General features: G+C 47.6%; 1 protein-coding gene across 1 annotated transcript in view; it reads left to right on the top strand.

The window, feature by feature from the left end:
* Nucleotides 1–3,988: 3,988 nt before the first annotated feature.
* Nucleotides 3,989–13,751, top strand: part of LOC309566985 (cytoplasmic polyadenylation element-binding protein 1-B-like) — a gene marked incomplete at both ends in the record, with an annotated part of 53,461 nt that continues 43,698 nt past the window's right edge. Inside the window, 2 exons of the mRNA XM_082272305.1 lie at nt 3,989–4,042; nt 9,944–10,100. Coding sequence (XP_082128431.1) covers nt 3,989–4,042; nt 9,944–10,100 — 211 coding nt within the window. The remainder of the gene's footprint in view (nt 4,043–9,943; nt 10,101–13,751) is intronic.

The raw sequence follows: 13,751 nt of genomic DNA on the forward strand, positions 1-13,751 counted from the left end.
TCCCTTCCTCCTCCAGTGCTGCTCCTCACTGTTCACCTCTCCTCACTTCCTCCTCCAGTGCTGCTCCTCACTGTCCACCCCTCCTCACTTCCTCCTCCAGTGCTGCTCCTTACTGTCCACCTCTCCTCACTTCCTCCTCCAGTGCTGCTCCTTACTGTCCACCTCTCCTCACTTCCTCCTCCAGTGCTGCTCCTCACTGTCCACCTCTCCTCACTTCCTCCTCCAGTGCTGCTCCTCACTGTCCACCTCTCCTCACTTCCTCCTCCAGTGCTGCTCCTCACTGTCCACCTCTCCTCACTTCCTCCTCCAGTGCTGCTCCTTACTGTCCACCGCTCCTCACTTCCTCCTCCAGTGCTGCTCCTCAGTGTTCACCTCTCCTCACTTCCTCCTCCAGTGCTGCTCCTCACTGTCCACCTCTCCTCACTTCCTCCTCCAGTGCTGCTCCTCACGGTCCACCTCTCCTCACTTCCTCCTCCAGTTCTGCTCCTCACTGTCTGCCCCTCTTCACTTCCTCCTCCAGTGCTGCTTCTTACTGTCCACCTCTCCTCAATTCCTCCTCCAGTGCTGCTCCTCACTGTCCACCTCTCCTCACTTCCTCCTCCAGTGCTGCTCCTCACTGTCAATCTCTCCTCACTTCCTCCTCCAGTGCTGCTTCTTACTGTCCACCCCTCTTCACTTTCTCCTCCAGTTCTGCTCCTCATTGTCCACCTCTCCTCACTTCCTCCTCCAGTGCTGCTCCTCACTGTCCAAATCTCCTCACTTCCTCCTCCAGTGCTCCTCCTCACTGTCCACCTCTACTCACTTCCTCCTCCAGTGCTGCTCCTCACTGTCCACCTCTCCTCACTTCCTCCTCCAGTGCTGCTCCTCACTGTCCTCCTCTCCTCACTTCCTCCTCCAGTGCTGCTCCTCATTGTCCACCTCTCCTCACTTCCTCCTCCAGTGCTGCTCCTCATTGTCCACCTCTCCTCACTTCCTCCTCTACTGCTGCTCACTGTCCATCCCTCTTTACTTCCTCTTTCAGTGCTTCCTCTCACTGTCCATCCCATCTCACTACCTTCACCAGTGATGCTCCTCACTGTCCATCCCTTCTCACTTCCTTCTCAAGTGCTTCTTGCTGCCCACCCATCCTCTTCCTTCAGTAGTTCTGCTCACTTTCCACCCCTTCTCTTTTCCTTCTCCAGTGCTGCTCCTTCCTGGCCACCCCTCTTTACTTCCTCCTTCACTGCTGCTCACTGTCCACCCCTCGTAACCTCCCACTCCAGTGCTGCTTCTTACTGTCTGCCCCTCTTGACTTCCTCCTCCAGTGCTGCACCTCACTTTCCGCCCCCCCCCTTCACTTCCTTCTCCAGTGCTGCTCCTCACTTCCTCCTTTAGTGCTAACTTCAATGTCCATCCTTTCTCATTTCCTTCTCCAGTGCTGCCCTCCCCTCCTCACTTCCTCCTTCAGTGCTGCTCCCCACTGTCCACCTCTCTTCACTTCCTCCTCCAGTATTGCTCCTCACTGTCCACCCTTCTTCACTTCTTCTTCCAGTGCTGCTCCTCACTATCTGCCCCTCTTCACTTCCTCCTCCACCGCCGCTTGCTGTCCACCCCTCTTCACTTCCTCCTCCACTGCCGCTCGCTATCCACCCCTCTTCACTTCCTCCTCCAGCCTTCTTCCCATACTGCATCCTGGTGCCAATCTTCTCTCCAGATAAGTGATGCACAAAAAAAAAAAAAACGATTCACCAGACCAGACCACCTTCTTCCATTGCTCCGTGGTTCAGTTCTGATGCTCGTGTGCCCGCTGTAGGCACTTTTGGCTGTGGAGATGGGTCAGCATGGGCACCCTGACTGGTCTGCGGCTACGCAACCCATACACAACAAACTGCGATGCCCATTATTCTGCTTTCAACACCAACTTCAGGGACATGAACTTCATGATCCAGCATTCCTCTCCAATGCGCGACCCCCCCCCCCCCCCCCCCAGGATGTCTCAGCATTCCTGCCAATGGGTGGTCCTCCAGTATATTGCATCATCCCCGCCCCCCATGAGTGATCACTGACCCCCCAGTATGATCCAGCATTCCTCTGCATTGAGTGACCCCCCCAGGATGTCTCAGCATTCCAGCCAATGAGTGTTCCTCCAGTATATTGCAGATCCCCCCCCCCCCCCCTCGAGTGATCCTGATTCCCCAGTATGAAACATTTCTCTCCAATCATTGACCCCCCCCCCCCCAGGATGTTTTGGAATTCCTGCCAATGAGAACCAGTATATTGCAGTACCCCCCCCCCCCCACTAGTGATCACTGATCCCCCAGAAATATCCAGCATTCCTCTCCAATGAGTGACCCCCCCCCCCCCAGGATGTTTTAGCATTCCAGCCAATGGGTGGTTCTCCAATATATTGCAATATCCCCCCATGAGTGATCACTGACCCCCCAGTATAATCCAGCATTCCTCTCCAATGAGTGACCCCCCCCCCAGGATGTTTTAGCATTCCTGCCAATGATTGGTCCTCCAGTATATTGCAGGCCCCCCCATGAGTGATCACTGATCCCCCCACCAATAAGTGCTCCCCCCAGCATCCCACCAATAAGTGCTCCCCCCAGCATCCCACCAATAAGTGCTCCCCCCAGCATCCCACCAATAAGTGCTCCCCCCAGCATCCCACCAATAAGTTCTCCCCCCAGCATCCCACTAATAAGCGCTCCCCCAGCATCCCACCAATAAGTGCTCCCCCTGCATCCCACCAATAAGTGCTCCCCCTGCATCCCACCAATAAGTGCTCCCCCAGCATCCCACCAATAAGTGCTCCCCCAGCATCCCACCAATAAGTGCTCCCCCTGCATCCCACCAATAAGTGCTCCCCCAGCATCCCACCAATAAGTGCTCCCCCTGCATCCCACCAATAAGTGCTCCCCCTGCATCCCACCAATAAGTGCTCCCCCAGCATCCCACCAATAAGTGCTCCCCCAGCATCCCACCAATAAGTGCTCCCCCTGCATCCCACCAATAAGTGCTCCCCCTGCATCCCACCAATAAGTGCTCCCCCAGCATCCCACCAATAAGTGCTCCCCCAGCATCCCACCAATAAGTGCTCCCCCTGCATCCCACCAATAAGTGCTCCCCCAGCATCCCACCAATAAGTGCTCCCCCTGCATCCCACCAATAAGTGCTCCCCCAGCATCCCACCAATAAGTTCTCCCCCAGCATCCCACCAATAAGTGCTCCCCCCAGCATCCCACTAATAAGCGCTCCCCCAGCATCCCACCAATAAGTGCTCCCCCAGCATCCCACCAATAAGTGCTCCCCCTGCATCCCACCAATAAGTGCTCCCCCTGCATCCCACCAATAAGTGCTCCCCCAGCATCCCACCAATAAGTGCTCCCCCAGCATCCCACCAATAAGTGCTCCCCCTGCATCCCACCAATAAGTGCTCCCCCAGCATCCCACCAATAAGTGCTCCCCCTGCATCCCACCAATTAGTGTTCCCCCCAGCATCCCACCAATAAGTGCTCCCCCAGCATCCCACCAATAAGTGCTCCCCCTGCATCCCACCAATAAGTGCTCCCCCTGCATCCCACCAATAAGTGCTCCCCCAGCATCCCACCAATAAGTGCTCCCCCAGCATCCCACCAATTAGTGCTCCCCCAGCATCCCACCAATAAGTGCCCCCCCAGCATCCCACCAATAAGTGCTCCCCCCAGCATCCCACCAATTAGTGTTCCCCCCAGCATCTCACCAATAAGTGCTCCCCCTGCATCCCACCAATAAGTGCTCCCCCTGCATCCCACCAATAAGTGCTCCCCCAGCATCCCACCAATAAGTGCTCCCCCCAGCATCCCACCAATAAGTGCTCCCCCTGCATCCCACCAATAAGTGCTCCCCCAGCATCCCACCAATAAGTGCTCCCCCTGCATTACACCAATAAGTGCTCCCCCAGCACAGTACGGGGACACACCACGTGCTGCTTGTTATTGAAAAGTAAATGAGAGAAGAGGAGGGGATGGAGGCGGAGCTTTGTGCTGTGCGGGAGTCCCGGCCCATGGCCCCGCCCATGGTAAGTTATTGCTGGATCTCCTCCTAATGGTCGGATAGGTCGGGGCACAGAATATCGCACTGTGCACAGAGAAGGCCTCTGATTGGTTGATGTGCGCCTGCAGCGGAGCAGGGGTTAATCCCTGGGGAGGTCACGTGTTTTCCCAGGCCTGAGCTGAGCGCGGAGGAAGAGCTGCCGAGGAGCCGCCGCCATGTGCGCGCTGCAAGATCTCCCCGTAATCATCACCGGTCTACTATATAGACTAATATATACCTATTGTATATACTGTACATGGGGGGGGGGGTCACACTTATTATATACTGTACATGGGGGGTCACACATTATATACTGTACATGGGGGGGGTGCACACTTATTATTATATGCTGTGTCCATATGGGGGGGGGGGCACACTTCTTATTATATACTGTGTTCATATGGGGGGCACACTTATTATTATATACTGTGTTCATATGGGGGGGTACACTTATTATATACTGTGTTCATATGGGGGGGGCACACTTCATATGGGGGGGCACACTTATTATATACTGTGTTCATATGGGGGGGGGCACACTTATTATATACTGTACATGGGGGGCACACTTATTATATACTGTGTCCATATGGGGGGGGGCACACTTATTATATACTGTGTTCATATGAGGGGCACACTTATTATTATATACTGTGTTCATATGGGGGGCACACTTATTATATACTGTCTTCATATGGGGGGGCACACTTATTATATACTGTGTTCATATGGGGGGGGCACACTTATTATTATATACTGTGTTCATATGGGGGGGGGGGCACACTTATTATTATATACTGTGTTCATATGTGGGGGGCACACTTCTTATTATAGACTGTGTTCATATGGGGGGCACACTTATTATATACTGTGTTCATATGGGAGGGCACACTTATTATATACTGTGTCCATATGGGGGGGGGGGGCACACTTATTATATACTGTGTTCATATGGGGGGCACACTTATTATTATATACTGTGTTCATATGGGGGGGGGGCACACTTATTATTATATACTGTGTTCATATGGGGGGGGGACACTTATTATTATATACTGTGTTCATATGGGGGGCACACTTATTATATACTGTGTTCATATGGGGGGGGGCACACTTATTATTATATACTGTGTTCATATGGGGGGGCACACTTATTATATACTGTACATGGGGGGCACACTTATTATATACTGTGTCCATATGGGGGGGGGCACACTTATTATATACTGTGTTCATATGAGGGGCACACTTATTATTATATACTGTGTTCATATGGGGGGCACACTTATTATATACTGTCTTCATATGGGGGGGCACACTTATTATATACTGTGTTCATATGGGGGGGGCACACTTCATATGGGAGGGGGGCACACTTATTATTATATACTGTGTTCATATGGGGGGGGGCACACTTATTATTATAGACTGTGTTCATATGTGGGGGGCACACTTCTTATTATAGACTGTGTTCATATGGGGGGCACACTTATTATATACTGTGTTCATATGGGGGGGCACACTTATTATTATATACTGTGTTCATATGGGGGGGGGCACACTTATTATTATATACTGTGTTCATATGGGGAGGGGCACACTTATTATTATATACTGTGTTCATATGGGGGGCACACTTATTATATACTGTGTTCATATGGGGGGCACACTTCTTATTATATACTGTGTTCATATGGGGGGGGGGCACACTTCTTATTATATACTGTGTTCATATGGGGGGGGGGCACACGTATTATTATATACTGTGTTCATGTGGGGGGCACACTTATTATTATATACTGTGTTCATGTGGGGGGCACACTTATTATTATATACTGTGTTCATATGGGGGGGGGGCACACTTATTATTATATACTGTGTTCATATGGGGGGGGGGACACTTATTATTATATACTGTTTTCATGTGGGGGGCACACTTATTATTATATACTGTGTTCATATGGGGGGCACACTTATTATTATATACTGTGTTCATATGGGGGGGCACATTTATTATTATATACTGTGTTCATATGGGGGGGGGACGACTTATTATTATATACTGTGTTCATATGGTGGGGCACATTTATTATTATATACTGTGTTCATATGGGGGGGGGCACACTTATTATTATATACTGTGTTCATATGGGGGGGGACGACTTATTATTATATACTGTGTTCATATGGGGGGGGGGACACTTATTATTATATACTGTGTGTTATAGAGGTTGCAAAGGCAGTCCAACCCCTCCAGGATGGCATGCCACGCTGTGAAGCTTCGCAGGGTAAGGCACGGGTCCTGTCTGATCTGGGGGTTCAGTAAAAATAAATAAATAAATCAAGGGGCCTGTACAATCCCAGGAATAATTGCCCAAATGTTTTTAAAATTACTATTTGTATTAAAAATACGCTAAAATCATTATCACCCACATAAATCATTATCATTCCACATAAACACAACATAGCCTACAAAATTCCTGTTAAATTCCTACTAAGGCATCGTTCACACGGGGCGTACGCTCATCGCTGCCGCTAGAAATCCTGGGGCCCCTGCACAGCCTATCTGACAGGGCCCCCCACAAGAATATCAAAATGATATCACAAAAAATACACTAAAATCATTATAAGCGGGCACATGTATTCAATGGTCTGTAGGATAAGGCAGGATATATATCCAATGGTCTGTAGGATAAGGCAGGATATATATCCAATGGTCTGTAGGATAAGGCAGGACATAAAGTATATCCAATGGTCTGTAGGGTAAGGCAGGACATATATATCCAATGGTCTGTAGGGTAAGGCAGGACATATATCCAATGGTCTGTAGGGTAAGGCGGGACATATATCCAATGGTCTGTAGGGTAAGGTGGGACATATATCAAATGGTCTGTAGGGTAGGGAGGACATATATCCAATGGTCTGTAGGTTAAGGCAGGACATAAAGTATATCCAATGGTCTGTAGGGTAAGGCAGGATATATATCCAATGGTCTGTAGGGTAGGGCGGGACATATACCCAATGGTCTGTAGGGTGAGGCGGGACATATACCCAATGTTCTGTAGGGTAAGGCAGGACATATATAAAATGGTCTGTAGGGTAAGGCAGGACATATATCCAATGGTCTGTAGGGTAAGGCAGGACATATATCCAATGGTCTGTAGGGTAAGGCAGGACATATATCCAATGGTCTGTAGGATAAGGCAGGACATATATCCAATGGTCTGTAGGGTAAGGCAGGGCATATATCCAATGGTCTGTAGGGTAAGGCAGGACATATATCCAATGGTCTGTAGGATAAGGCAGGACATATATCCAATGGTCTGTAGGGTAAGGCAGGGCATATATCCAATGGTCTGTAGGGTAAGACAGGACATATATATCCAATGGTCTGTAGGATAAGGCAGGACATATATCCAATGGTCTAGGATAAGGCAGGACATATATTCAATGGTCTACAGGGTAAGGCGGGACATATATCCAATGGTCTGTAGGGTAAGGCAGGACATATATCTAATGGTCTGTAGTATAAGGCAGGACATATATCCAATGGTCTGTAGGATAAGGCAGGATATATATCCAGTGGTCTGTAGGGTAAGGTGGGACATATACCCAATGGTCTGTAGGGTAAGGCGGGACATATACCCAATGGTCTGTAGGGTAAGGCAGGAAATATATAAAATGGTCTGTAGGGTAAGGCAGGACATATATATCCAATGGTCTGTAGGGTAAGGCAGGACATATATATCCAATGGTCTGTAGGATAAGGCAGGACATATATCCAATGGTATGTAGGATAAGGCAGGACATGTATCCAATGGTCTGTAGGATAAGGCGGGACATATATCCAGTGGTCTGTAGGGTAAGGTGGGACATATATCCAATGGTCTGTTGGATAAGGCAGGACATATATCCAATGGTCTGTAGGATAAGGCAGGACATATATCCAATGGTCTGTTGGATAAGGCGGGACATATATCCAATGGTCTGTTGGTTAAGGCAGGACATATATCCAATGGTCTGTAGGGTAAGACAGGACATATATCCAATGGTCTGTAGGATAAGGCGGGACATATATCCAATGGTCTGTAGGGTAAGACAGGACATATATCCAATGGTCTGTAGGATAAGGCGGGACATATATCCAATGGTCTGTAGGGTAAGACAGGACATATATCCAATGGTCTGTAGGATAAGGCGGGACATATATCCAATGGTCTGTAGGATAAGGCGGGACATATATCCAATGGTCTGTAGGATAAGGCGGGACATATATCCAATGGTCTGTAGGATAAGGCAGGACATTCTATATTCACCATCAGAAGTCAAGAGTCCCCCACCCTCACTTACATCACAGTGTCCATCCCCCCACCCCTTATGTTGTGCTGCTGCAGGGCAAAAGATGGGAGCGGAGATGGGAAGGAGAAAGTGCAGGGTCTGAAGGAGGACCAGAGGAGGGCTGGAGTCAGCTGCCGGACTCTGTTGAATGCTGAGACCAGGGGGTGCTGCGGCTGCACAGAGAGGCGCAGGATCTGTTGGAGTTCTGTCCTCTTCTTTGCTGGAAAGGGGGGGGGGGCAGATATGAGCCTCTCTGCAGCTGCACAGAGAGGTGCAGGACCTGGTGGAGGAGTTCTGTCCTCTCCTTTGCTTACACAGGGGACAGATATGAGCCTCTCTGCAGCTGCACGGAGAGGTGCATGACCTTGTGGAGGAGTTCTGTCCTCCTCTCTGCTGAGACAGGGGGCAGATATGAGCCTCTCCGCGGCTACTTGGAGAGGATCTGGTGGAGGAGTTCTGTCCTCCTCTCTGCTGAGATGGGGCAGATATGAGCCTCTCCGCAGCTACATGGAGAGGATCTGGCGGAGGAGTTCTGTCCTCCTCTCTGCTGAGACAGGGGGCAGATATGAGCCTCTCTGCAGCTACATGGAGAGGATCTGGTGGAGGAGTTCTGTCCTTCTTTCTGCTGAGACAGGGGGCAATTATGAGACTCTGTGGCTGCACGTAGAGGCGCAGGATCTGGCAGAGGAGTTCTGTCCTCTCTGCTGAGACAGAGGGCATATATGAGCCTCTCTGCAGCTACATGGAGAGGATCTGGTGGAGGAGTTCTGTCCTCCTCTCTGCTGAGACAGAGAGCAGATAAGAGCCTCTCCGCAGCTACATGGAGAGGATCTGGTGGAGGAGTTCTGTCCTCCTCTCTGCTGAGACGGGGCAGACGGAGAGGATCTGGTGGAGGAGTTCTGTCCTCTCTGCTGAGACAGGGGGCAGATATGAGTCTCTCCATGGCTACATGTAGAGGATCTGGTGGAGGAGTTCTGTCCTCTCTGCCGGCCAATATCGATATGCAATGGCCAAAATATCGGTATCGGCAACGAAAAACCGATATCGGTCGATTACTAGTTCAAACCACACATGTGAGGTATTGCTGCGATCGTTAGAGCGAGAGCAATAATTCTAGCCTGGGACCTCCTCTGTAACTCTAAGCTGATAACCTGTAGAAATTTTTAAAATGTCGCCAATGGGGATTTTTAAGCACCAAAGTTTGTCGCCATTCCACGAGCGTGCGCAATTTTTAGGCATGACATGTTGGGTATCTATTTACTTGGCGTAACATTATCTTTCACATTATAGAAAAAAAATGGTGCTAACTGTTTTTCTTATTTTTTAATTCAAAAAAGTGAATTAAAAAAAAAACATTGCGTTTGGAAGACCGCTGCGCAAATACGGTGTGATAAAAAATATTGCAACGATCTCCATTTTATTCTCTAGGGTCTGTTTGGGGGTTCTAAGTAGTTTTCTAGCAAAAAAAAAAAAGAGACTGTTTTTAATTTGTAAACAACAAGTGTCAGAAATAGGCTCGGTCCTTAAGTGGTTAATTTTTTTTTTGCAGAAGGATGATTTTTGGAGAAGAAAGGATTGCTGGGGACGCCCTTCTGACTCTCCGCCTCTTTCTACATGTAGCAATCCAGATATTTACGGGCTGATAAATGCCATGTTGGCCGGCTTACTGGATGCCACTTCTGTTCACAGCACTCCCAAGGCCAATGGTAAATGTGACCCCCTGCAAGGTACTCTTCTGTGTGTGTGATATAAAATCATCCAATATGTAAAAGGATCAATCCTCGGAAACGTATCAATCAGTATTGGTTGGCTGTCCACGTGTAGACTATCTCATTATCTGCCTATTACTATAGGTCAGTGATGGTGAACCTTGGCACCCCAGATGTCTTGGAACTACATTTCCCATGATGCTCAACTACAATGCAGAGTGCATGAGCATCATGGGAAATGTAGTTCCAAAACATCTGGGGTGCCAAGGTTCCCCATCACTGCTATAGGACAGTTGTGGTGAACTTTGGCACCCCAGATGTCTTGGAACTATATCTCCCATGATGCTCATGTACTCTGCAGTGTAGCTGAGCATCATGGGAAATGTAGTTCCAAGACATCTGGGGTGCCAAGGTTCACCATCACTGCTCTAGGACTTCAGCAGTGATGTCCAGGTTCGTTTGAGTATGTGAACACAGACATTAGTAGTTGCAAGGGAGGTCTAAGCGTGAAACTCCGGTGGTTTCCTATGCCTGGGAAGCCATAGGTGGCCTGAACAGCTGTCCATAGAAGCGAATGGCTATACAAGATTGCAGTCATGGAAACACCAACACTCTCTTGCAATGGCATTTACCCATGACTGAGGACTGAACCTAAAACCCTTGCCGTAGATACACTATATTACCAAAAGTATTGGGACGCCTGCCTTTACACGCACATGAACTTTAACCGCTTGCCGACCGCCGCAAGTAAATTTACTGCGGCGGTCAGCCCCGGCCAGGCAGAGTGACGTTAATTAACGTCACTAGCCTGGGAGGGTCTGGGGAGCAAGCGCGCGCCCGCGGACCGTGTGATCGGCGGACCCAATGTCCGCCGGTCACTCGGCGATCGTCGGGGGAGAGGGAGAAAGTCAGGCGGCTTATGTAAACAAGCTGCCTGTCATTCTCCTCGGTGTAAAGACACTGATCACAAGGTTCTACTATGTAGAACCATTGATCAGTGTCCTTACACCTCAAGCCACAGCCAATCACAGTAAGAATCGCGACCCTAGGGACACACACAGCCCCTCCCTCTCAAATAAAGTTAACCCCTTCACTACCAGTGTATTTTTACAGTAACAGTGCATATGTATAGCACTGATTACTGTAGTAATGTCACTGGTAACCCCAAAAGTGTCAAAAATGTCAGTCAAGGGTCCGATCTGTCCGCCACAATGTCGCAGTCCCGCAAAAAAAATCGCAGATCGCCGCCATTACGCGTTAAAAAAAAAAACAACAAAAATGACAAAAATCTTGCCCTTTGTTAGTAAACGCGATAACTTTTGCGCAAACCAATCAAAATACGCTTTTTGCGATTTTTTTTTTTACCAAACATAGGTAGCATAAAACAAATTGGCCGAAAATTTTAAAAAATTTAGATTTTTACATTTTTTTGGGGGGAATTTCATATAAAAAAATGTGAAAAATATTGTTATTTTTGCAAAATGTGCGCTCTTTTTATGTTTATAGCGCAAAAAGTAAAAATCGCACGGGTGATCAAATACCACCAAAAGAAAGCTCTGTTTGTGGGAAAAAAAGGACGCCAAATTAGTTTAGATACAGCGTCGCACGACCGCGCAATTGTCTGTTAAATTCACGCAGTGCCGAATCGCAAAATACCCCCTGGTCGTTTAGCAGGAAAATCCTCAGGGGCTTAAGTGGTTAAAGTAGAGACTCGTGAGGTCAGGCACTGATTTTGGATGAGAAGGCCTGGCTCGCAGTCTCTGCTCTAATTCATCCCAAAGGTGTTCTATCGGGTTGAGGTCAGGACTCTGTGCAGGCCAGTCAAGTTCCTCCACCCCAAACTCGCTCATCCATGTCTTTATGGACCTTGCTTTGTGAACTGGTGCGCAGTCATGTTGGAACAGGAAGGGGCCGTCCCCAAACTGTTCCCACAAAGTTGGGAGCATGAAATTGTTCAACATTTCTTGTTATGCTGACGTCTTAAGAGTTCCCTTCACTGGAACTAAGGGCCCAAGCCCAATCTCTGAAAAACAACCCCCACACCATAATCCCCCCTCCACCAAATGATTTGGACAAAGCAAGGTCCAAATAGACATGGATGAGCGAGCTTGGGTTGGAGGAACTTGACTGGCCTGCACAGAGTCCTGACCTCAACTAGAACACCTTTGGGATGAATTAGAGCAGAGACTGTAAGCCAGGCCTTCTCGTCCAACATCAGTGCCTCACCTCACAAATGCCCTTCTGGAAGAATGGTCAAACATTCCCATAGACACACTCCTAAACCTTGTGGTCAGCCTTCCCAGAAGAATTGAAGCTGTTATAGGTGTAAAGGGTGGGCCAACTCAATATTTTTGGTAATTATGTGTATTTCCAGAACACAGGAGTTTGACGCTAGAGCTCCCTCTTGGGGGGGGGGGGGGTAACACACCTGCACTACCCCCACCGATGTTCAATTTACTTTCAACTTGTAGTGCAAGGGCCGGCCTGACTGCATACAAATTGTAAGTGTTTGGTGTGACCTCATATTATATGGATTTGGTAAATCTAAAGGAAATCTGTATAATGTATGGCCCAGTTTTAGCGTCAGTAAATTGCCCGCTGCACTATCACAGTCCTATTATAAGTCACTGATCATCGCCATTACTAGTATAAAATAAAATAAAAATTCCAGTATGTACAGTATATATATATTATATTCTATATCATAGTTTTTTGATGCTGGAACCAATCAATATACACTCATTGTTTTTTTTTTTTTTTTTCCAAGTAAAGTAAGAGTAAGTAAGTAATGAAGTAAGAATACATATTAGCCAAAATTTATGAAGAAATTTGATTTTTTAATTTTGTTATTGGATTATTTGGATATGTTTTATAGCAGAAAGTAAAAAGTATTGTTTGTTTTTCAAAATTTTCTGTCTTTTTTCATTTATTTAATAAAAAAAAAAAAAAAAAAAACACAAAAAGGAAAGCTCTATTTGTGTGAAAAAATATGTAGAGGAGCATCTCATAAAATTAGACTATCATCAAAAAGTTAATTTATTTCAGTAATTCAGTTCAAAAATTCCAATATTTTATATAGATGCGCTACACACAGAGTGATGGATTTCTAGCTTTTTTTTTTTTTTTTGATGATTATGGCTTACAGATAGTGAAAACTCAAAATTCAGTATCTCAGAAATTTTTATATTACATAAGACCAATAAAAAGAAAGGTTTGGACTTGATAAAACACAGTGGACCAACACCAGCAGATGACACGACTCCCCAAATCATCACTGACTGTGGATTGATTAGAAATCAAGATCCCAGAGTCTGGAGAAGAAGCGGAGAGGCACAGAATCCAAGTTGCTTGAGGTCCAGTGTGATGTTTCCACAGTCAGTGATGATTTGGAGAGCCGTGTCCTTTGCTGGTGTTGGTCCACTGGGTTTTATCAAGTCCAAAGTCAGCGCAGCCCTCTAGCAGTAAATTCTAGAGCACTTCATGCTTCCCTCTGCTGACCAGCTTTATGGAGATGCTGATTTCATTTTCCAGCAGGACTTGGCACCGCCCACTCTGCCAAACCTACCAATACCTGGTCACATGGTCATGGGATCACTGTGCTTGATTGGCCAGCAAACTCGACTGAGCTAAACCCCATAGAGAATCTGT

The sequence above is a fragment of the Pelophylax lessonae genome (assembly GCF_965119305.1).
Source record: "Pelophylax lessonae genome assembly, chromosome: 11".
NCBI classification, from domain to species: Eukaryota; Metazoa; Chordata; class Amphibia; order Anura; family Ranidae; genus Pelophylax; species Pelophylax lessonae.